Source organism: Styela clava, chromosome 4 (assembly GCF_964204865.1).
Source record: "Styela clava chromosome 4, kaStyClav1.hap1.2, whole genome shotgun sequence".
Taxonomy (NCBI): Eukaryota; Metazoa; Chordata; class Ascidiacea; order Stolidobranchia; family Styelidae; genus Styela; species Styela clava.
In genome coordinates, this window is record NC_135253.1 from 16,864,692 (window position 1) to 16,889,535 (window position 24,844).

A 24,844-nucleotide genomic window follows, 5' to 3' on the forward strand; every position below is an offset into this window, starting at 1 on the left:
CCGATTTTCTGTTAACTGGGTGCGGGCTTGGAACGAAATTTCTTACAACCTGAAATAGCAATCAGAATTATTGTCAACAAGCGTCGGAGTGGCTTTTCGAATGACTCGGGAGTTGCAAATTTTCCCAGACTCCAGTCTAGAACAACTTTTTAACTATACAAAAAGCACTAAATAACTATTACGTCGAATTCAAATACTAGTATTACGCAAAATGTGGCCGATGTTCCATGACGGTCCAAAACACTTTTCAATTTCAGCAACTGAGTGTTTTTTTAACTTTAGGTACAAATTCTTTCCAGCCTTCTCCAGGTGGGGAGACAGAGCAAGATTTCTTTCATCTAATTCAAATTTAATAAGCGATGTCAACATTTTTTCGCGCACTAGTTAAAAATTGAAAACCACTTTGTAACATTTGCATTTATTCATTTGTGGAACAAAAATCTACAATCTAACGTTTGAAACTACGATTGTTAACCCAAAAGTGCATAAAAACGTGGAGCGATTATGTGAAATCGATGTTGTCGAAAATTGGCGAGGGATGATGATAATTGTCAAAGACACCCGAGACCCAAACGGTTATTCATTAAGAAATAGGCCTACATTACATAAACAATAACTTGTTCTTCAATTCTAGACATTACCATATATGAAAACGCATGCTCATCTATACAAGGGTGTATGGAAAGAAACAAGCAGCTTCTACTGAAAATGGGTGAAAAGCGCTGTACACTTGCAGTAACTGCAAGGTTGTGGACCATAAATAGACAGCAATTGGCGTACAGCAAAGTTGCTAATAAGACATCAGAAACCGACACAATATATTAAATTGCAGAGTTTCCCCGAGAACAATTAATTTCCAATGCGTGTAGTGTGTACCTAGTTTCACAGTAAAAATCATTGCATGCACAATTATATCGACATATCGAGAATCAGTTGTTGCAAAACGATCTATATGCGGAAATTTTTCTCGGTGAGTAATAGAATGAATCATTTGGAACTGTGTACTAAACATTGATTTGTATCATTCGTGCAATCATATGGTCTATATGTTAGCCATTGCTTGGCCATCACCATAACAAACAAATCCACACAAAAGATTGACAAAATGTTTCTATCTAGCAGGTTAGTAATGAGCATATGAATGAATTCAGTACGATTCGATTTCAAACCAGACCAGGAAACGAAAACGTCAGAAATAGCAGCATCGGAACTTGTGTGTTGGAACGAAATTATTCTGACCATTCATGCCTCAATGATTTTCCTTATTGGCAGATTTAGAATCACACCACCGTCAGCTAGACTACACAGCCTATGTTAGAGAATTAGATTCCATTACCAAATTACAAAATAGCACATGCATAGAATCATGGATATATATACATGAAGAATTAGAAATGTTGAGAAATACGCAGACAAATCGGCTTCAACTTATTTTTCAATAGGAGCAAAGGCATCATAGCGGTGCAAATAAAGAAAATAGCATGTGCAGAAACTTAGGCATGTTGACAACTGAAACACCTTTAATAAAGAAAAGGGGTGCATTGCAGAATATGTGTGAATTAGTGATTCAATCTAGTGAAAATGACGTATAAAATAACACACTACGAAACCTTTTCAACAAGATAGGTTTCAAATCTCAAAAATATGTAGTCAAAGAACTCCTGAAGACCATGAACAATGATAAATTGAATTGAAAAAAAACTTTTAACCAATTGTTTAAAACAAGTTCGCATGCCTACATTTTTAAAAAAGACCTGATTGAACTCAAATTATTATAGCTAATGAAATGTGCAAATTGTTTAGATCAATTTTTATGATTATGATGTATTCGAAAGAAAATATATTCCTGCTAATCATATAGAATATGATTTTCTTATTTACCCAGAGGGAAAGGCAAGTCGCCCTCAATAATATAGCTCAATAATATCATGATCCACGTCATCCCACCCATATAGCCATGAACTTTGGTTCATATAGATGTTCATGTTAAGAAATGTGATTGCTTGTTATTGAACTTTGAAATGAATAATACCAGATCACATAATAATCTTCAAAATCGGATTTTTGTTTACCAGATTTGTATATCATATAAACCTAAAATCTATATTTTATACATTTAACCAATCAAATGAAATTTACAACAAGCTGCAATTGCAGATTAGCAACTTGTCGATAAAAAATGTCACAAGAAATAATTGATCTACTGTTAACATAAGATACTTTTCACATTTTATAGAGTCATCTGCCATATATTTACTGTTTTACTAAGGCAGCGTTCGAAATCCTAAAGAAAATACAATTATTCAAATATAATTAGTAAAACTGAATAGTGCTGAATTTTTGCAAACGAAACCTATTTGTTTGCATGCTCGCTAACTTTTCAGAAGTAGCCACCATCCTGAATGGAGTATCTAAAACTTCAAGAAAACTATGTTCGTATGCCCTGTGTAATGAGTAAGCAACTGCCAATTTTTTATATCCATAGTGGGAACTTGCACAGTATCCTAGTGCAGCATACTTTTTACAATTATACAAAATAAATGTAAAACTTGAAATTAGAAAATGAAACTTAAATACTAAAATTAAACATTAATGTACATGCATAGTGTGAATCTAATATTGCCTACCACACTGTTAGAAAAATACATTTGAATTACTTGAATATCCGTACAGTGATACATCTCACATAAAAAATTTTCAATCCAAAAGTTCCTAGTCCAAGAAGATTTAATTAGAGAACAATTTCACGAATATAGATAAATGTACTGATTTTTCTAACAGTGTAAAACTATGTGTTAATATCTTAAAAAACACAGCGACATATATAATTATAAATATATACATAGACTAAATTCTCATGTTTCTATCATATCTCTATTAAATTAAAACGATAGAATTATTGAAACATAACCTTAATTAAAGCTTGACTGTAAAAAGAGTGCAAGTAAACAATTTACAATAATATTGTGAATCCTCGATAATTACCTAGGCCTGAGAATAAGCTGAAGATATTTTTCATAGTGGCAAAATATTGCACAACTAAATTATTCATCTGAGGATCAAATAGAACTTATTGTTTTAATCTCATGGACAGGAAAGCATTGAGATGTCCTAACATATTATAAATCTTGTCTGCCTACTAGTCCAGAGTATTGGAAGAAGCCGGGCCAGTCCTGGTATTGACAAGCTGTCCCGCCTGGTAGATTTCAATGTCCCGGTCATGTAGTATGGCAGCTATGAATATATTTTTATTTAAAATGAGTACAAATTTGTTTATTTCAACGAAGCTAGTCCACTTATCACTGACTGATAGAGAACGTACTGCTTCATTGCTATCCACCCAAAAGTGCGAAAATTTTTGAATAACCTTTTAAATTGCCAGCCTCTCGGGTTCATCTCCTTCATAGTCAACAATAGGCACAAAAATAATACCAGAGCCAGGGTGTATAAAATTGAGTAAGACTAAGATTTTTAACTATGCATTGTGAGGTGCATTTAGTATTGCAGCAACAGTGTTTTTAAATATTTAGGATTCATTTTATCTGATAAAACTTCTATATAAATATCGTATTCTGTTATAGTAGTATGTAACTTCACGACGAAACTCGACACATGCCCCCATTGTGGGATTCATTTGGCAAAACACTGCTGATATCAAGAGGCTGATGAGAATGATAAGAACACAAACCAAGAAAAAGAGAAGAAGATTCGTCATTGAGTTATCTGAAAAACAAATTTATGGATGAACGTTCGTCATACTTAAACAAAGTAGGGACAAAATAACAACAAGCATAGCAAATTTATCAGCAGTTATTCTAATGCAAATTTAAAAGTTATCAGCAAACAATTGATCATCATTCAAAGGCAGGGTATTTTAAATTCCAGACAGGGATAGCCGAAACCCAATAATGTACTATAATGAATCCATTCCAAAAAATATGTAATATCGAATATTATAAATTGAGTCAATAGAGAAATGCTCATAGTTGAGCAAATGTAATTTAGAATAAAAGTATCTGGTATTACAAAAAAAAATCATGTAAAATATGCACTTATAGACTTTCACTAACACTGTCAAAAATGAGGTCTATTTTTAGTTTGAGCATCAGATCATGAATGCTCGAAATGACAAATTTTCAAATAAAACAATTCGAAGTCCTTAAAATTATGAATTTACTGTATCAAATGCATCCAAATATCGAATTTTTTGAATCTTTGATTCATGTTGGACATCCCTGATTGCGGGTTTCCCTTCATTATCAAACAGTCGACACAAAAGTAAATCAACAATATGGTATTTCCACAACTCGAAAACTGACATGCCATATTTTATCTTCAAAGAATTTTTATCATACGAACAATGGCATGTTATTTCCCAACATTCATGATGCATGCTAATAACCACAATAGCAATATTTATCAAAGGAAATTGCAAGTAAGGCAAGGGGTATGAAAACAAAAGAGTCTCTCTCTCTCTACAGGTCAGTATTCACCAACAAATATAGAGGTAATAAATGCAATATAGAACATTCTACTATTTGAAAAAGTCTCCTAAATTTTATTTTAGGTCACTGGGAACTTATACTTAATCACAGGTAAAAATTAGTTAAATTTACCGGTTTCACCTTCATCTCTCAATCTGACCATTTGTGGTAGAGGATCAGCAAATGTTACTCTTCTTTGCTGCTCTGGTGCTGTTGTTTCACTATTCTGTTGAGTCATGTTATCATCCGAAGCTCTTTTCTTTAAAATTGACCTCGTTCGTTTGAGCGGCCTATAATTGTGAAATAGTTGAAATTTTGAATTGATACTTCATTTTTTATTACCGTTGATTAAAGCATACCGGAAACCAGAAATCTCCGAAACCGAATATTCCACTATTCCAAACACATTCTAAAGCAGGGGTGTGTAACATTTTTTGTCTGTGGGCCATAAAACCAACTTCAGACATCTAGCTGGGCTAAACAAAAAAATTCAAGTTTTTCTATGTACATAACGAATGACAGTAATAGAGGCACCGGGAAAACAGCGAAAATTTAAACGCAGTAACAAGAGCAAAAAAACGTATGTATGTTACCCATGTGAGCGTCATTTCAAACATAATGCCGCCCGTTGCACACCCCTGTTCTAAAGTAATCATTTATAATATGAAATATATTATAAATTAGGTCATTATTAACAATGGCTAAAATACAAAAAATGTTTTGCATATTACCAAACAAAAACAATAAGTTAAATTTTACTAATTTGGTAACAAAGTTATTCCTATTATTTAGTAAGTAGTTAAAGTGTAATATTAATTAAAAAATGGGACAGTTAAAGTCAGAGTTTAAAATACAACAGTCAACAAATATATAAACCCTAATATTGATATACATCAAAACATACTTTGCTCCACCACTCTTTTCTGTGCTTTTGACATTTTTTCTGTAAAAATAAAAAATAACATCCAATTATAACAAAAATTTAAAGTGAAAATCAAAATCTTAATTTTGTTATTTCTATTTTTATCAAATTGTTTAATAATAAGGTCTTGGCTGCCTCCCTTATTTCATAACTTTCATAACCATGGACCAGCACAATTCTGATTGTTGTCAGCTGGGAACATAGTTCTCCATACTTTGAATAATTCAATATGGCTGACATTTTGGTCTCAGTCACCAGATTGTCGTTATAGCAAATAAATCGGCAATCCAGAAGTGTGCTTACCACAATATGGAGGTAATTTTGTTCGCCTACTTTGCAACAAGTTGTGCAGAGGGACTGAAACCTATGGACAGGGGGTATACCCCAAGCTTGTATTAGAACTAAAATAAGGAACATCAGAATAAAATTAAGGCGTAACCCTAACCTGACACACACACTACGGGAGTACTAAGAAATCTACTGACACAACAGAACCCAGATGGCAGTTTGAATCAGGCAACAGATCAAAATCTAAATATGAAGTGCCATTGTATGCAACCAGTAAAAAGTCTTGAGAATTACAATACAAGGCGAAGCAGTATTATTATATATATTAGAGCAGAATTTTTCAAGTACATACACACGCCTAACCTACTACTAAAACAATAAATTGAAGGACATGCTTGTATAAGACAAGGATACGCTTGTATAATATATTTGATAATCAATAAAACCTACCTATGTCGCAATAATGTCTCTTCTATTTCAAAAGGTGATGATATATTGGATTTATTCTGCAATTAAAATACATTGATTTATGAGTGTGTAAACAAATGCTGTAATGTAATGCTTGTTTGTAACATTTCTTATATTCAATTTCTGTACAGAATTAGATCAAAAACCTATGCAATTCACAGTATGCTCATACATTTCCCAAAAATCGAATATTTGTTAAGATAATTTCAACTTTAAACAATTTGATCGAAACCACAAATGATAAGCCTTATGTATCTAGTAGAAGTGAAATAATGTTTGCCAAAGACAGATAAAACAGTTATCACAAATTCAATCTGACGGTTATCGTGTAATTACAATTGTTACACAATTGCTGTGAAAACTACAAAAAAATGTTAGCGTTGTTTATCTGCACTGCAGCCAGTGCCATAATAAAATTCAAAATTTTATTGTTACATCCAAGTAGAAGCAAAAAATAAATCGTCAAGTTCCAAATTACCCCTAAATTAAGTTGTTCCATTGATTCTGAATATTCAAGTTTTCCAGCTTCAGCGTAAACCGATGTAAACTGTTCAAAACTTTTCCTTGTTTTCTGATGATCATCTCCATATTCATGCATATACAACAATGTTGCTTTTCCACTATACTCTAGCGCCAATCCAATACTGCAATAAATTACATATCTTGCATACTACATCAACTTTAAATAACTGGGCATTATTAAGTATGATTTCACGAGTATGGCCATTGGGTGTGTCCTCAAAATGAATCAAATACATTAAAAATTAGTTATATAGGATACAATGCAGTCTTAAAAATAATACATTTAGTTAGAAATTACAAAGTTTAAATATTACTGAAAATTTCAAAATAGCTAAATTAGTATTGATAACTGTACAAAAATAGAAAGCCGACCATAATTTCTAAATATTACAAAATCTAGATATTTCATAATGTTCTCTCTTATTACCAAGCATTTTCATATCAGAATTCATCAACAATATCAAATGCTTGGTATAATAATTTACTTAATCTGAATTTATTTGGTCAAAGTCCATGATTCTATCTTATTATTACCACAAAGAAAGTATATAACATACTAACATAACCTACATAATAAAGGAAGGACATTATTCTTCAATATACAGAAACAAAAATAGCAGTTCAGCTTTATTACTACTCTACCATTATTTCATTCAATTTGTTTCCGATAAAATAATTAGAATCTTTCTGATCAGTTTTCCAAAACAAAAATTTAAATACAATAATGACAATGGTTTGAGTTATATATCAAACCATGTAATTTTAGCAGTTTGTCTGATCAAACAACATCAGATAAATTTTTAATCATATTACAGAAATTGATTATTCATCAATAAATAAATCATCAATTACGAACCATTCCTGTTGCAAACATAATTTTGCAAGTTGTTCATATTCTGATGCTCGTTTTGTATTCGGACTTTTCGCATCAGATGACTCCCAGTCCGATTCGTCATTTATTTCGGAAGTAGAATCTTGAATTGAACTTCCTGATGCCTCGCTTGATCCATCGCCACGATCCCTTGTTGACTGTTCATCAGACTCTAGAGAGAGCAACAAGAGAGCAATGCACAACTATATTAACATGGAGTAATACAGGTATTATTCGTCACACGGTACGGATGATCGAAGTTGAAACTTCGATTGACTTCCAGATCGCAAGCGTGAACAAACTTGTCAAATTGATAATATTAATCATGATTTTTTTCAAAAAATATTCAAAGTTTTCAATTAATGTTTCCTTTTTACAATAAAACAATCATTTCAACACATTCAAATATTTCTTAAAAACTAAACTTTATAAAACATTACTTCATTGAAATTTGTCATTGATAATAGTGTCACCGTAACTTGTTCCTATGTCAGTCAAAAGATAGGTAAAATTATTAACAGTAAATTAAATAAGAAGTTGAATATGAAAAAAAACAAAGTTAACCACATTGCAGCATTACGGTACCTGAAGGATCTTTCATTAATAAACCATCCAATCCATTGTGTAGTAAAACGGTTTCATAATAAAGTTTTTCAAATTTTTTGAAAGACAATGCATTATCCATATCTCCTTTCTCACTATAGCATGATGCAATATTTTGAAGACATTTCGGGAATAATTCCGAGGTCAGCCCCAAACCTTGATTGGACAGCTTTTTCATGCACCCCTAAAAGTAATAAAAATAACTAAAATGAGTAAATTATTGTTGCTGATAACAACGAAGTTTCTTAAGTGTACCTGAAATTTTTCAATTGCAACATCGAAATCTTTGTCACACAAAGCTTTTTCGCCAGCCTCAAAATCATCAATTCTGCTGCTATCTTCGGAATCCATTGGATTGCTGAATTTCCAGACTTCAGGACTTTGCAGTCGGGTCAACAATATTCGGGAATAAAATTCTGCTACAAACTTTAGTATTGCTAAATTACAGTTGAGGAAAATAGATTTTTTAAAAGCTAAATTGCTGAACAGCTGTTGCAAACAAAGCCTGGCAGGCTGACCGACAACTCGACTACACCGACAACTCACCGTCTATGACTGCTGGACATGTCCTCTGTATGAGAAGTTCTGAATTACCAGTCCTGCAGTCTGCCAGTACCGGTACCGGTACCGTAACGGAACTGTACCGGTATCCTACTCTGACTGTAGGGTACCGTATGTATTGTAAAAGATCTTGACAAAACTGATTTAGTATTTACTTATTTACCAATACAGTAAGGGGAACCCCATCACTATAAAACGATTTCGATACACTGTACCGGAAACTCGCCTTGCAGACTTTTCAGAATTATTTTTTGTTACGCCAACCAATCACCTGCGAAAGCAATACAACGGTATGCAAATGTATGTTTTCCAGAGTCGCGACTTTTTTGTTTAGCCCTATGCTATGCCTATATAATACTGTTGTCCAGTCAGTAATACCACAATGTCTATTTTTGCGTTAGCTCTTACACATTTTCCATTCGACAAATTTCCAAACATGGTTCTTTCAGAATATTGCCTTGTTTACGTTATTTTGACTGTCACTTGACAGCTTTTAAATTATGTTCCGAATATAGATTTTATGAATCAGAGATGGCCAACACGTCTTGAGTAGATCGCGTATGATGTTGGATTAATTTAATAACATAACCCGAAAAATTGCCCAAAACCAGTTTTATGCAGCGCCTGTTGTGTAATTTTAAAACAGAACGAATGCAGTACTGCATATGCGCAAAAGATTCGAGAAGTGACCGCCGTCGCGTGCGGACGTGGCTACCTCGAACCGAAGATATGCATTCGAGAAGTGAATCCCAGACTTAGTGACATCAATAAACAAATAACATAAATAGCAGATTTTTTAATGATGGACTGGAAATGTGCAACATGGGTGCAAAATGGAAGATTTGGTGATGGACGAAATTATGCTCTGCTCAAATATGGAGAAGACCTGATATACAAATGTTAAACCGTAAATATATACTTCTACGGTTAAACCAGAGCCATTATATAATGGTGGGGGTATATATTTACGGTTAAACTGCACGAACCGATATTTGAAAATTCACAATCGATTTTTACATTGGTGTGTTAACGTTTTAGTAGATTTTACTAGATATATGTTTGAGCGTGGAACGGAAACATGCATTCGCACCTCATTCTAGGATTTTTCGGACTGTTTGTTTACATGCCGCATCACACGCACAGCGGATATTTAATTCACTGTTTTGTCTTTGAAAAGATTGCACGCAACCTGATTACCAAGTGAAACGTCTGAGTAATGACTGCCGTCAATATTCATGTTTATTTGTTTGTGTTTGTGACTCGTTTTCTTTTTTCTTTGGTAAGTGAACGCGTTTAATACGTTTTAAACCTATTTTATTAGGTTTTGTTCACTTTCCAGATTCTTCGCCTTAATCTTTTGTGTATATGTGTTTATTTTGTTTTTGCGAATGAATCGAAATAAAATCTTGTCTTATCTTAAAATACGATATACACATACAGTAGTTGAGTCTGAGCAAGCCCGATAGCTCATATTGTTACGCGTAACAAAGTTACTGCGTAAATGTAACTCCAAGAGTAGTCGCAAGAAGACATTGGCACCCAACATGTCCAATTTTTTATAATTCCAAGCGAGCGAATAATCGGATTTAAAGAAAATTGTAAATTAGATACTGAACATTGAGCAGTCATGTAATATTCATGGTTTGACATATTTATTTTCAACTAATAAATGATGAAAACTTAGTCCAGGTACAATTATATAATCAAATTACTGTACTAAATTGAATGAAACATAAAATACAGAAATTGTTTGTAAAAACACATTGTTTTTATATATATATGGAAAAAAAGTAAAGAATGCATGAATTTGAATATGAAAATGTCAATTCAAAAAATGGGCAGCAGATATGCCGAAATATCCAGTCAAATGTATAATTTGGGGGAGAAAAAATCTTATGGGATAGCTTAAAAATCGAAACGAATGGCCGAACGAGGAAGTGCTCATCGACCAGGGCCGGGCATTTCAAATCGAATTGTAAATTATTCGAATTGTTTCAGACAATAATTTAGAATCGCCGTCATCCTCCATCTTGCTTTTTGTTCGACAAGGGTCGAGTGAATCTCTCAATTTTTTCATTGAAGCAACATGTTTACAGTGCAATTCTGCTATATATGACTCTTGTTATTAGTGAAATAAATATGTTTCTTATTTTGTATGAATACTCAGCGAACTGTCTAAGTAATAAACTCTATTTTTCAATAATTTATGTGTCTGAAAGATTCATAATAATATAAAAAAAAAATCCCATACAATTACAAGCATTCGAGCTATGCTCGAGAAATCGACCAACAAACTTTAAATACAGGGCGTCGCTGCAAAATACTTAAAATATATTGTTTTGGTGGTCTGGTAAATCTAATTTGTGATTGAGTACAACACCAAATTTTTTTCTCAATATACTTATAATGTCTTCATCCTCTGGGATAAGCTTGGTTGTTTTTGTTTCTCGATAATCATCAACATATTCTTTTCCGAGATAATTTTTGCAAATCAATGCTTTCATTCCCAAAGCCGTCTGAAGAACGCAGAATGATATTTGTCTGAATTCGCTATTTTCATTATCTTGGGAAGCATCAATGTTTATCTGAAAATCTTCAATTTTGGAATTAGATGCTTGCAATGGAAATCGGAATCTACCATTCCATTCTAGGCCTTTGACTTGTTTGAGGTCGCCAACAGATTCTAAAAAATATGAAACAGACATGTTATGCCAGTGGTTCTTAACTTTGTTAGTATCACGAACAAATTAATCAAATACTGTTGTGAAAATACTTTAAAAGCCGATTGAACTACAATTCATTTTCACAAACCAGTGTGCGTTATAAATAATAAATAAAATTCTTACGATCCTAATGATCATAAATAAAGAAATAATCAGAAAAAATAATCAGGATGATGAGTAGAAATCAACGCATGTGTTGAGGAATGAAATGGGAAATAATTTTATAGTAGCAATGTCGGTCGGGACAGCCAAACGCCCTGTCATTTAAAAATAGAAAATTATTTAAAATTCGGCCAATCCCGAATTTTTTGCCAATATCGATTCCAGTGCTACAATCTCTACATGCCCGCACACGTCATGCTTGAACATTCAGACAGTAGAATACAACCCTATATGATAAATATATATATCCTGATTTTTCTGCAAGTTGTTTTGTGACTGAATAAGTGGATTAATAAACTCAGACTATTTATTGTACTCTACAAATCTTCCACACTCTTCCAATTACCTTGATGCAACAATAATAGAAAACCATTGCATTAGTGTGGCCAGGTGTTTTTAGTTCTGAATTTTCTCTTAAGTCTTTCTCTTTTTAATCTTTGATTAAAAAATTTTATCGACAAGTTATCAAGTTCATTTATATGTATATATATTCACATTTAACACGAGACGAAGTGAAGTGATCAATCCCGAACTCTGTATCCCTCATAGAACTTATTTGCTTATTAAACATTTTAAAATTAGTTATCAAGTCGGCTTTGTTGGTACACTATCATCATTTTACTAAATTTATTTATAGCTATACTCTACCTATTTCCTTTACGTCGATAACGGTTCTTGATAATTTTTCTACATAAAAATACCAATTCTTTTCTTCGTTACAAATTTTTTTTAGAACTCTTGCTTTTGTGTTTCTTTGGTCTTGGGGTTCTTCTGTGTCCAAATCCAAAGGAAGTGCTAGTGAGCTCACGTCAGCGATTTTTTGTTTACCGTGTGGAAATTCTACCTATGAATATGAGCAATAAACAAAATAAATCATCATTAAATACAACTCTACCCAGAACCCGAAAACTACAGCCAGAAACTAATAAAAACAACTTCTTGTTGTCGGGCTCTACGAGTTTCTTTGTCGTTCAAGATAAGCGGAAATTTTATACCGATATATTTAGAGTTAGCTTCGTCTAATTCTAGTAGCCTGATCGTTTTTATCAATAAGCAAAGTGAAATCACGAGGACAAAATAATTCGAAGAATAAATAGGGTTAATTTGCAATCACTATATTAATTTAAATTTACGTCATCAGTAAACAACGTTAAAATTATGGAGCTCTAGAAGTATGTGCACCAAGATGGCGCACAGCCTGAACATAGTATGTGTACCAGTTTTTGGTTCAGGTTGTGCGACACTTCGGTGCACATACTTCAGGAGCGCCACAATTATTCATGGCATATCAAATGAAGTAACTTACAACTAATGTCAAGTGACCACCAATTAAACCATCACTTGATTGACGGTTTGAATTTGAAGCCATTGTACTTTCGGCTCTTATAACGTTGACCTTGAAACCCAGTTCTTTTAAGAGCCAGTTGAACATAGCATTAAGTTCATAACACATTCCGCCAACTCTGTCCGTAATTATTTTCCTGTAAAAATTAATGAAAATAATTCGACTATTTATCCCGGTGATGCCATCGAAATTATAACAGACTAAATTAGTTTTCAGTACAATTTAACCGCAAGTGTTCAAATTCTTTGCCTTATTACAAGATGTGGAATTTGAAGCGGTCAAAGCCTGAAATGCGAATTCTTCATTCCTAATTCTGAACTGTTTTATTTCAGTATGGCGATTGCGACGGCTTTTCACAAGCCAAATACGATTCCAAAATGGTCACACATTCCGCAATTGTAAGAAAAATTTATCCATGTGTTGTTTGGCGTGTAAAATGCATTAGGGGAAAGCATTTCGGCTGGTGACCAATTTTTTACACCAAGTAGTAGCCTAAAATGCCATAGTCGCTGAAATACTTTGACAGGCAAACGCGTTGTTATTCGTCGATTATGCAGAAGTATCCCCACTGCATCGTCAAAATGTTTACAGACCGCAGAAATGTGCATAGGTAAACCAAGAGCAGCTGCGATTATTTGTACTTACCTGTATATCGATTCTAATTTCACGACCTTTCTTTCTCCACTGCCAAATAAATCCAACGTATAAAACGGAACATGTGTAACGTGAGCCCAACACAATTCCTTCAAAACTTCCTCAGTTGGATTTTTTGGACCCGAATATTCAATTCTTGCTAAATAGTCATCGACATCCATGTCTGTATCTCTCCAATACGTCCGAGGATAAATATGCCTCCCGATGTTACCAAACTGGGTTTACTTTGTACGGTACCTGTAAGTTAATCATTGTTCCGCCGGTGACAAAAATATTTGCTTTATTCATACCGGACGGTAACCAAGTAACGAAACCCCCTTACTTGGCTCGGCGGTGTGGCGCATCATGCCAAGCGTCGGGAATACGCTCGCCATCGCACCTCCGATTACCCTGGGTTCTGACCCTCTCAGGGGCTACTCATGCAAGAGAGGAATGTTAAGACTCCCAGCTGTGGCAGGTTCACGCGACCGCTGGTCGGTTACGGCTCCCTCATAACGTCTATGCATCCGAAAACAAATCGCAGGAACAGCCTGCAGCCTACGTCTAAACACGAGAATGCAAAAGTAAATCTCTCATAACAGTCTTCCAGTGCCATCGTATCTACCATGTGCGTATTTTCTGATCAACAAGCCGATTTTTCGATCTGATTTTCTGAAGAAGTTGCATAGCTAGTGTGATTATGGGTAAGGTTAGCCCAGCACTGGCTGAAGCATGCGTTTGGTTTTGCTCGATTTGCTCGCCACCTAAGTCTTGCCCCAATAGTATCTCTGAAAAATTTTAAATGGTAAGAAAAGGTCAAAATAAATCTGCATAGTACCTCCCAGCATGAACTTGTTTACAGATTCGGTTATGTTTCTAGCTTGAAAACTGATGTTAGGAAATCATCAGAATTGCAATGTCCTCTTCAATTTTATAACTTATCATTAGTACATAGACAAGTGAGAATTAATCAGCAGTAACGACACAATTTGTTGTCTCGAAACATCGCCTGAGAAGAGTGCATATTTTGTTGATGGATTATTTATGGTGAATACCAAAAAACTCCAGCACATGTATGATTGCTATACTATCCCGCTTGTGAGACTCGAAACCAATCCATTCAAGCAAACGACCGGTCTGTGGCGCAAAACCACAAACATTCCCAATTCCAGACCAGGGTATGTTAAAAAACAATCGTTCATCATCTCATCAAGTATATGGCTGTACATAATTCAGGAACATGCTTCAAGTTGAGAGACTGATACCTGATATCAACAAGATAATATAATTCATTACTGATTTGAATTTCACAATCGAACAAGGCACAGATGAATCATGAATGATAGATAAAAAAAAATGGTAAACTTGATTCAGATAGGTCAGAATTATCTCACTGAAGTCGTTCAATTTCCAGAAACCATTTATATGTTCAATTTGCGGTAATCACTGCATAAAAAATTGTCACATATACTTACAACAGTTATAAAAAAGCTATAATTTTTTTTACTCTATGGTGCATATGATATTAGTTGTTGAAAACTACAGTATTTTTGTAAATTACATTACAACTTACATTTCTGATGTTCTGTGATAGTAATATCCTTCAATAGAAGCAGTAGACTTTTGAAAACAAATATAATAAAATCCAGCAAATGATGCACCATTTATGTCCTGAATTTTATGATCAGGAACCAAAAAATGCTCCTGAAAATAAATTGGTAGCAAAAATAAAAATCATGCATAGCATATGGTCTACTTGAGTGGAGACGCTCAACACTAGATGTTCTAAACCGAATTGTCACAATGAGTTGTAAGAACAAGGCAATTCTAGCTTCAAAAAAGTAGCATTGTTCCCATTATATAATCACTTCTGTAGATATAAATCTCAGAAATGGTTACCAACAAAAATTAATGATGAAAGAAGAAAATTTTTTTTGTTATAAATATTCTAACGAAGAATTTCATAGATTAATTTCCCACACACTTCAAAACTACGGGAGGTATAATGCACACTGTTCAGAAATGTAAAATTATGAATATTGAATCTATTCAGACATAAATAGGTATACTAATTACCTTCCATCTCATGAAAATATAATCACTATCACAAAGTTCTTTATAATCAAAACCATCTGTGTTGAAACTCTTCTCGAACTGATTGAATGCTGTAAATTTTCCCTGTTTGAAAATACAAAAGATGAAATAACTATCTGCCGGAGATATTGCTTGGGAACAGAATATTTTGTATGTACTCTACAATACAATAAACAGTACATGTGTTATTGTACAATAAACATGTACAATAAACAGTGTGCTTTCTACAATTTTATCAGTCATAATTTAGTACCGTGAAAACTTGTGAAAATAAGAAAAAAAATCAATATCTTCTACAAAAGAATAATTCAAATTTTTTTTTATGATTCACATTATAGTTATAGAACTTATAGTTATAGAAAAGAAGAAGAAGAATATAAGAAGTTATAGAAAATCGTCCATATATCGATACATTTCAAATAACTATAAAATGTCATAAGAACAAACCCAATGTTTTTTGTCTACTTCCTCATCAGCTTCCCATTTTCTTGTCAAGAAAGGATATCGTTCACTGATTATTTCACCATCAAAAAATGTTGTCATAGTTGGGAAATCCTCCGTTAGTCCATCTATTTTTAAATAGCCGCAGAGATAGGAAGTATCCAAATCAACTTGCTATAATATATAAACAAAGAGCAAAGTTTAAAGCTTGTGATGACAGCTGTAGACAATTGTGACAATAAGAGACATGTATACTGTATTCGCAATTGGACTGCAGTAGGGATGCAAAAGTAAATGTAACTTGATGCAATAGGTATAGAACTAAGCGTTTGATTTTATATCAACTGCATTGTAAAAGAATTGCAATTAATTCAGTTATCAACCGAAAATATTTTGAGTTTAAAGAAAAAAGTTGCCCAGATGCTAGAAACATGTAAATCATTATGTTCATTAGTATACTTTAATGAAGGTATGTAAAAAGATCGAAGAACAGACGAAGAATAGGCTATTCAAAAACAACTTATTACATCAAAAAGTATCCACCTGCAAAGTAACTTCAACATCATAGCAACTTCCTTTACTCTTTTGATGTCCACGGAATTTTGAACCATTATAAAGCAAAGTTCTATGTATAACAGGTTGTATTGTATTGCATGGTGGAGGAGGATCTAATGTGTCCACCAAAGCACTCATTTTATAAATCTACCAATATATGGGATATCTAAAAATAACAAAAAAATTAAACTACCACAACAAAGTTGGCATAAAAGAAACTTATTTTAATCAAAGATTCTTTTATACAATACAATATCTTAATCGATTATATATTCTGAACCTCTTAACTTTGGAAGAAAGGTATTTGACAATGTGACACATGAAATGGTGAATGAGATTTTTAACCAATAAATAATTATTTTAATATCTGTTAGAAATGAAGATGCAAATTTCACGAAACTTAATACATATAAGCGAGTAATCAACAAAATCAGATCTTCAGCTTTTGCATAATTTCAAACAACCGAAAGCTACAAAATTGCTTGAAGTAGTCATTAAAGAGAAAAACAGAAAAAGTTTAAAGCACATCTGATTGAAAATACTAAAATTAACTGGTGTTGATAAAATGGATCAGATCTTTTTATCGGAACGTTTTGAATCAAATGTATATGTGATGAGATGTAAAACATAAAATAAGTTTAGACTAGACAATTTTCCAAGTTGTTAAATTCTTTTGTTGTAAATCTTCAGCATTTTTAATCAGGATTCATAAATTACCTGATTTCAACAACACTATAAAAATTGATATACAGTACAGCAAAATGACAAAAACTACTGAATGACCAAACATTTTTGTTTGTAGTTCCGAGAAGTTCTACTCAGGACTTATTTACATTTCATATTTTTTAAATTCCATTCCATCTGGTGCCTTGACATCAGTTTTTTCCTTCCTTATATCACCCCAATTCGTGCTGAGCACAGTTCCCCCAGATTCTGAAAAGGATTTATTCATTGCTTTTCTCAAGTTCTCATCGCCATCAGAATATATTTTTTTGAAGAAATTGTTCAAGGCTTCATCTCCTTCTGGTTTTTCATTTTCTTCCTCGGTTTTGATATCAGCAACAAGTTTATCCCAATCTCTTGTATAATGGGCTGAAGATGGATATTTATTTGCGTCGTCTATATTTGTTGATGCAGCTGGTGCTGGCATAGGTGCAGTAGGTGAGTTATCTTCACCATGCAGCAAGCTCCACCTTATTCCTTCTGCTTTCATTAATTTGCATTCAATTTTCGTGGACATTATGCGCGATGTACATTTATCTGGTAATATTTTGTGCGATAGTGACAGATTTAAAACAAAGCTTTCCCCAGTGTCACGTTGAATTTTGACTGACAGCGATTGTTCACCATATTTTGTTGAGAATTCTTCTTGTTTGACTCTTTTTACCATAATTGTTACTACAACGTAAGTGTCGGTCTGGTACCAATCATATTTCGGAGTAAGTGTTGACGTGTTTGTGGAAGATTCTCCGTTTAACTCCATAGTATTGCTCCTAATGCACCAAAATTTCGCAAAATACAACCATAAACCCCTTTGACAAGACGACCGCTCTCAACGCACGGAGTAAGATTACTGGAATATTCCTCAACGGGCAAACCGTTCTTCGTGCACCTTTGTCGCCATTCAGTGTATAAATCCCGAGATAGCTTGAAATTATACTGAGACATATCTGAAAGTGGTGAGGCATATTGACTTGTATTTTCTTGTAAGCATGAGTCATTGATAATTAAAAAGTTATGTATTTTATTTTCCTTGACCGTAGACAAAGGCTGTTGAAAAGCACAAACATATATTTTAGGTTCCTGTTTCGGGGGGAGTGGTGGAGGTGTGTTCCCGTTTGTTTTGGTTTTTATGATTTGCACTCTGCAAAGTTTCCTTATAATTCTCCTATTTTTACTTATCTGTACCGATATGCCGCAGTATAGTATTGTTTTGGTCGTCAGTGGCCTGAGTGTTAATTGCAATGAATTCCATAATCTAATTACCGATATGTAATTATTTATGCTTCTTGCATTACAGCATTGTAAAATAAATTGTCTATACTTATCGCTTTTTACCAAGCAGTATCGGTATTTTATTTTCTCACTTGTACAGGTTACTAGTAATGCATGCCAATTAACTGAAATTTCAGAATATTTTGATTGAAGACGGAAGAAATACCTGTAACTACAGAACTAAAAATGTGGCAAAAGATTTCGTTAAAAACTTACATGGCAGCAACAGTGGTGAGTAGCTTACACAATGTTATCAATAAAATCTTGCACTTTTTTCAGAAGTATCTTCATTATACACCAATATAGAATTTATTACTACTAATTCAGTTGTTTTACAAGGTTTGAATGTCCCAAGATCTTACTTGAAAATAACGCCTAAATACCATGACAAAAAAGACTGATTACACCATCACCATACTTCCATATAATCAAGATGTCTCATTGTCTTTTTTATCCCCTGGGATAAATATGAAAATCTTTTCCTCTCAACCTACCAACATTTGATTACTCTTTCACAGTATTTGTAAAATTGTTAACAGCAACAATTTTATTTTTAGGGTGTTTCAAAATCATTCTCAAGCATAGCGCAGCCTTCAAAACAAATGTTTGAAGCTTTTGAAAAAATTGTTGGATCCAAAAATATAAGTAAAGCTCCATCTACTTTGGAACAACATTCCCATGATGAATCGTATCACAGGTGAAATTATTTATTGACTATTTCTGTGATCGAAATACTCCAATTGGTAACTGAAAAAAGAATAAATCTCCCCCCCCCAAAAAAAAAAAAGTAAACACAATATGGGAAAATATAACATGACTCTCTATGGTGTATGTAAGAATTTCTCAATCATTCGCTTGAAAAGTAACTTGATCAAATTGCATAATAGTTCTAGATTATTTGCCCGCTTGGGTCTTGGATCCTTTTATTTTTCAGAACATTTTTTCGAGATTAGTGGACAAAACCCCTTGATTGTTGTGCTTGATTTTAACAAAATGTGTAAGGAAGTTTTTTTCTTGTCGAGATAAGTTTGTTTATATTATTTTATTGAATACTTGTTCTTAATATTGAAAATAATTTTTTTCTCACTATGTTTTTTCTTGCTCGTTTTTTCTCGCTTTTCAACATATCTCATTGTATTCATTTTAATAGGAGAAAACTGCCTGATATTGTTGTATGGCCTGCAAATGCCAACCAAGTCAGCGATCTCGCAAGATTTTGCACTGCTGAACGAATACCAATGATTCCATATGGTACTGGAACTGGACTTGAGGGTGGAGTGGCACCAACTTCTGTGAGATGAATTGTGATTAAAATTTTAATATCAGATTTATGAATTAAGCAGCAGTAATTTTTCTGGATTTATTTTTTGTTAATAAACTAAATATTCATTACTTGTTAGAAATGGCCTGCGCTTCAAATATTTTTTATGTGTAAAAAATGATGGCCTCATACTTTTTTAGGGTGGCGTTTGTGTCAACTTGATGAAAATGGATGAAATAATTGATGTCAACATTGAGGATTTTGATGTGACAGTCCAACCTGGTGTGACACGCCTGGGCCTCAATCAGTATGTTTCTTAGATTTTTATCACAAGGTTTTTATCACATCTTCACTCTAAACAAGGCCATAGACAAGCAGGTATATTTAGGGACTATTTGGAAAGACTGAAATTTTTCCAGTTCATCATATTCCCCACCTAACAATTTAAATATACCGTTAGATAGAGGGCATTGGGTTGGAACCCAAAAAGCTTTAAAATGCTTTTTCTTTATTGAATTTTCAATAGGTAATGTTAAGGTGCTATTTATGTCGTTTTATTTTATTTTCAGGCGTCTTCGAGACAGTGGAATGTGGTTTCCAGTGGATCCAGGGGCAGATGCTTCTCTATGTGGGATGGCTGCAACCAGTGCATCAGGCACTAATGCTGTGAGGTATGTTAATATATGAAATGAATATAACATAATAGGATAAATAGCCTTAAGATGGACAAGATGTCCCCATTAGGCATAACTATATTGGTATCGCAGTCTCACTGGCCACGGTGCAATAAATTAGGTAGCCTAGGCAGAATTAGAAAGATCTGGTCTTTTGAAAATAGAAACTTTTCCATAATAGTGCCTACTGCCTAGTAGAGGGAATGTGTTCAGGTACCCATGAAAAGATATTAATCGACAAATAATACACCACTTTCATACTTCAGATATGGAACAATGAAAGAAAATATACTAAATTTACAAGTTGTTTTACCTGATGGGAAAATTATTCATACTGCTGGTGAGAGAAGAAGATTCAAGTAATTGTTTTGTCTTGAATTCAGTGATTTTTTAAAAAATTAAAATGAAGATTGGTATGCACCACATATACATTTTCAGAAAAAGTGCAGCTGGATACAATCTGACAAATCTTTTTGTTGGATCAGAGGGAACACTGGGTTTTATAACTTCAGCAACACTGAGATTACATCCTGTACCTGATTCTGTGAGAATTACCTTTATGATTGGTTTAGCCCCCATTGTTTACTGGTTATATAGAAAACTATATAGTTTACAATGAACGCTTGAAAAGTTGCCACAGATATTTTCAAAAGCAATTTATTTGCACAGCATTGTTCGATCATGGATCAAATATACAAACAATAAAATATTGTTCCCATATGTAAGGGATGATTATAAAAAATGATTTAGTCTGATATTTTTGTCGGAAAAAAATCAACCAAAACTAGGATATTTATTTGTTATTTAAGATGATTCGGAAAAAATGAACTGTGCTTAAAAAAGACCATGAGAAAGAATTGCAATAGACTTGTGCTAATAATCTTATAATACGGTTAGAGCTGATTGAGTTCCATCTGCATTTGCTTTTAGATTCTATCAGCTGTATGTGCATTTGAATCTGTAGAGGATGCAGTTCTTTGTTCAACAAACGTCATCCAATGTGGAATACCAATTGCAAGGATAGGTATCTGAATATCTGCTAAAGATTTATTAAAATTTATTATTTTTCTATTTATACCTCCTTGGCCCTATTTGTTTTTTATGACTTTAAAATAAAACTAGATAGGATTTCTGTAGATTGATTATTAAGTAATTTTGGCAAGTTTACTCGAAGCTTCCGACCACTCACTCGCTCGCAGATGTGTGCTTTCTGAAACAGGTTGAACCTGGTTTATTCTTCACTCATTGCATCCTGAGAAGTTATTTCTTCATATTTGTGCCTGATTAAAATTATAATACAAATTTTGATTTTATGTTGATTAGTTATGTATTTTTCTTTATAGAATTTCTCGATACGAATATGATCAAAGCATGCAATAAATTTAGTCATTTATCATATCCAGTGAAGCCATCACTTTTTCTTGAGTTTCATGGCACTGAAAAAGGCGCTCGTGAGCAAGTTGATATGACAGGTATGTGCATGCTACTGTAGTTATTGATATATATGGATAGCATCCTGCCTAGTAGACCTTAATGTCTCGGTCATGTAGTATGGCAATCATAAATATTTTTTTTTACTCAATATCAATACAGAATGCTTTTTTTGTTAATGGAGGCAGTCCATTCATCACTGATTTTTGACTAGTTCAGTGGGAGAGAAAGAATTACTATATTGTTATGTCATAATTAATATATTTTCAATATCTCAATTTAACATCTAACGTTAGCTGTACTGTCGTTAAATTATTCAAAATACTGAAAAGAAATGGCACGCTTTCTAATGATTTGAATATTACTAAGCCTGGGAATTGAACCAAGGTTTGTCCAATCTGCACTGTCCCGGTTTTTTGTTTCATATATATGGTAAGCCAATATATAGATATACTAGTTCGTTTTTCTACTGGTATTCATTGATGTCAGTTAGGAACTACCCGATTGATTTTAGTGTTCAGACTTTTCCGTTATGAAGCTACATTTTCTGACTGGGCATAAATATTTCAAAATGCTGTGTATGGTGCAAGAGCTTGAAATTCATTGTGACTTAACAAATACCTTATAATAACATTATTTTTTTGTAAGCTGACATCGTTAAAGCAAATAAAGGCTCAAACTTCAGTTGGGCTGAAAGTCAGGAAGAAAGAAATAAATTATGGAAAGCTCGACATGATATTTTGTATGCAATGATTGCATTAGTACCAGGATGTAAGGTATGGAATTTATCTTTCGAGATATTATGGACAAGTTGATCTTCGATATTGTGTTTTCACATTTTCCCCCATGTTTATAAAACTTACTTCTTTTCAAAACCAAGATTCCATTATAATTCAATCATTAATTATTTTTTTATAAATAGCATCGCTTAAACTAAACATTTTTTTTAAATCTATTGAATTGTCTATATTTGGAGTAATGTAAGTGGTGGATATTATACAACTGAAAATTTCAACTATAAATACTACAGGCCATTTATGGAGTCTTCGAAGTTTTTGAATTGCGAAAGGGAATTTATCAATACTATATATACCGGTAGTTTGTTGCCCACTACTGTATCAAATAAAGTAAACCAGGTTAAGATGTATCAAGAATTTGTCTCATAATTATTGTTTTCATTTATCATTCCAAGAGTAACATGAGAGTGACAATTTTTTCATCTGAAATAATCTGCCCAAGATAATATTTAAGAATATCTGTTTCTCATTCAGGCTTACTCAACAGATGTTTGTGTACCAATATCATGCCTCCCTGAAGCAGTTATATTTTCCTCCGAATTGATAGCAAGCAGTGGTCTAACTGCAGGAATAGTTGGTCATGTAGGAGATGGAAATTTTCATTGTTTGATATGCATCGATCCGGATTCACAAGCAGAACAAGAGTTAGTTGTAAAAATCACTAATGAGATTGCACAGTAAGTATTTTAAATAAGCAATCATAATTAGACATGAAGATGTAAACCAACTAGCATAGTACTTATTTCGAATTGCTTTAACGAAGATGAATTATCAGATTCGTTATAATCAAATGCATCATTTAGAACTTGGAATTATATTTTATTGGACACAAATTGGACCTATAGATTGTTTTGGCATATGTTGTTGATGCAGTTAGAATTCTTTTTCTCGTTATGAATAAATCGCTTTCTCTTTAATTGCTTGCCCAATTCCTTGAAATTTTCAGTGGTTAAAGATTATTGTTGTTGCTGGAAGGCTATTCTTTTTATTTATTTATATTTTCTGTGGCCTCGTTGGGATTTGTTTTTTCTGTGCAATGACGTCATCAAAATTATAGCTCTCGATGCTTTCTGGTGGTCAGGCGAAGCCGTGATGACTTTGGTGTCTACTGTAAAATATTAGATACGGCCTTGGTGTCCATATATTTGAGCATTGTTTCTATGCATCTTGATTTTACTCCTGATCGCTTGCCTTCATAGTTCAATGATCTGGCTAAAGTCGTTGCCAGTATGGTTCACCAGAATATTGTGCCAGAACCAAGACGTATTGGTTGACTATACTGACTGGCAAAAATTCTGTAATTGTATTAGACAGTGCAATTTTCTTCCTATTTCCAGGAAAGCATTATCCATGGGAGGAACCTGCACCGGAGAGCATGGAATTGGACTAGGAAAGAAGAAATTGCTGGTGAAAGAGGTTGGAGATGAAGGGATAAATGTGATGAGAACTATAAAGACAGCTTTCGATCCACTTGGCATAATGAATCCTGGAAAAGTGTTATGAATTTGCCATTGCTGTTTAATGTTTTCGCTTAATAACGCTTGCCTCACCCTTTGGCGCTGTACGCTCCTAACAAAAATTAGCAGCAAAAATTCTATTAGCTTCGAACATTACATATTAAACTAATTGCTTTACAATTCTCCAAGAGCATAACTCAGTCTCTGTTGTGAACAGAACTAAACATACAAGGAAGGACCTGTTTGATATGAAATTATAAGTGTGATAGCAATCATGCTCGTAATGATAAGTTTCTTATATGAGTAATAGTGAACAATGACAATTTGATATTTTTCATCAACACACTTGTGCAATCACTGTGATAGTAATCTATCATTTTTTTTTTATTAATGCTTATCATGTGTACACTTTCTGCAATTAAAAAAGCAACTGTGACGATTTTGAGAATCGAGTACTACTGCTCCTGTCAGTTATTTGAGATAAGCTAATGGCGATCATAGTTTCTAGTTTGTCCTCCCAGAGCTTTAGGGATAAATAAGGTTGCGCAACATAGCTG

At 33.3% G+C, this 24,844-nt stretch overlaps 5 protein-coding genes across 6 annotated transcripts; 1 reads left to right on the top strand and 4 right to left on the bottom strand.

The window, feature by feature from the left end:
* Positions 1 to 401: 401 nt before the first annotated feature.
* On the bottom strand, positions 402 to 8,687 carry LOC120327212 (uncharacterized). Of its 2 annotated transcripts, none has more exons than XM_039393667.2 (8): positions 8,414 to 8,687; positions 8,141 to 8,342; positions 7,541 to 7,727; positions 6,641 to 6,806; positions 6,145 to 6,200; positions 5,389 to 5,427; positions 4,626 to 4,774; positions 402 to 3,723 (listed from the first exon to the last, which is right to left on the bottom strand). In XM_039393667.2, exons 1-8 carry the CDS (start codon positions 8,507 to 8,509, stop codon positions 3,539 to 3,541), a joined length of 1,080 nt encoding a protein of 359 aa, XP_039249601.2. In that variant the 5' UTR covers positions 8,510 to 8,687; the 3' UTR covers positions 402 to 3,538. The 2 variants fall into 2 exon arrangements, with proteins under 2 accessions (XP_039249601.2, XP_039249600.2); XM_039393666.2 differs by having other exon boundaries at positions 4,617 to 4,774; positions 8,414 to 8,675.
* Positions 8,688 to 10,478: 1,791 nt separating this feature from the next.
* LOC120327217 (arylamine N-acetyltransferase, pineal gland isozyme NAT-10-like) lies at positions 10,479 to 14,381 on the bottom strand. The gene is made up of 4 exons (XM_039393675.2): positions 13,595 to 14,381; positions 12,911 to 13,085; positions 12,253 to 12,448; positions 10,479 to 11,402 (listed from the first exon to the last, which is right to left on the bottom strand). Exons 1-4 carry the CDS (start codon positions 13,762 to 13,764, stop codon positions 11,044 to 11,046), a joined length of 900 nt encoding a protein of 299 aa, XP_039249609.2. The 5' UTR covers positions 13,765 to 14,381; the 3' UTR covers positions 10,479 to 11,043.
* A 112-nt stretch (positions 14,382 to 14,493) lies between these two features.
* Positions 14,494 to 16,819, bottom strand: LOC120327235 (glucose-induced degradation protein 4 homolog). The gene is made up of 5 exons (XM_039393695.2): positions 16,661 to 16,819; positions 16,124 to 16,291; positions 15,659 to 15,760; positions 15,156 to 15,286; positions 14,494 to 14,847 (listed from the first exon to the last, which is right to left on the bottom strand). The coding sequence occupies exons 1-5, from the start codon at positions 16,808 to 16,810 to the stop codon at positions 14,784 to 14,786; spliced, it is 615 nt and encodes a 204-aa protein (XP_039249629.2). The 5' UTR covers positions 16,811 to 16,819; the 3' UTR covers positions 14,494 to 14,783.
* Positions 16,820 to 16,837: 18 nt separating this feature from the next.
* Positions 16,838 to 18,295, bottom strand: LOC120327231 (protein SGT1 homolog). The gene has a single exon (XM_039393690.2). The coding sequence runs from the start codon at positions 18,153 to 18,155 to the stop codon at positions 17,502 to 17,504; it is 654 nt and encodes a 217-aa protein (XP_039249624.1). The 5' UTR covers positions 18,156 to 18,295; the 3' UTR covers positions 16,838 to 17,501.
* Positions 18,296 to 18,564: 269 nt separating this feature from the next.
* Positions 18,565 to 24,723, top strand: LOC120327192 (putative D-lactate dehydrogenase, mitochondrial). The gene is made up of 12 exons (XM_039393636.2): positions 18,565 to 18,898; positions 19,225 to 19,364; positions 19,818 to 19,959; positions 20,129 to 20,235; positions 20,498 to 20,599; positions 20,869 to 20,961; positions 21,041 to 21,146; positions 21,533 to 21,626; positions 21,946 to 22,074; positions 22,682 to 22,809; positions 23,305 to 23,507; positions 24,168 to 24,723. The coding sequence occupies exons 1-12, from the start codon at positions 18,854 to 18,856 to the stop codon at positions 24,331 to 24,333; spliced, it is 1,455 nt and encodes a 484-aa protein (XP_039249570.2). The 5' UTR covers positions 18,565 to 18,853; the 3' UTR covers positions 24,334 to 24,723.
* The last annotated feature ends 121 nt before the right edge of the window (positions 24,724 to 24,844 follow it).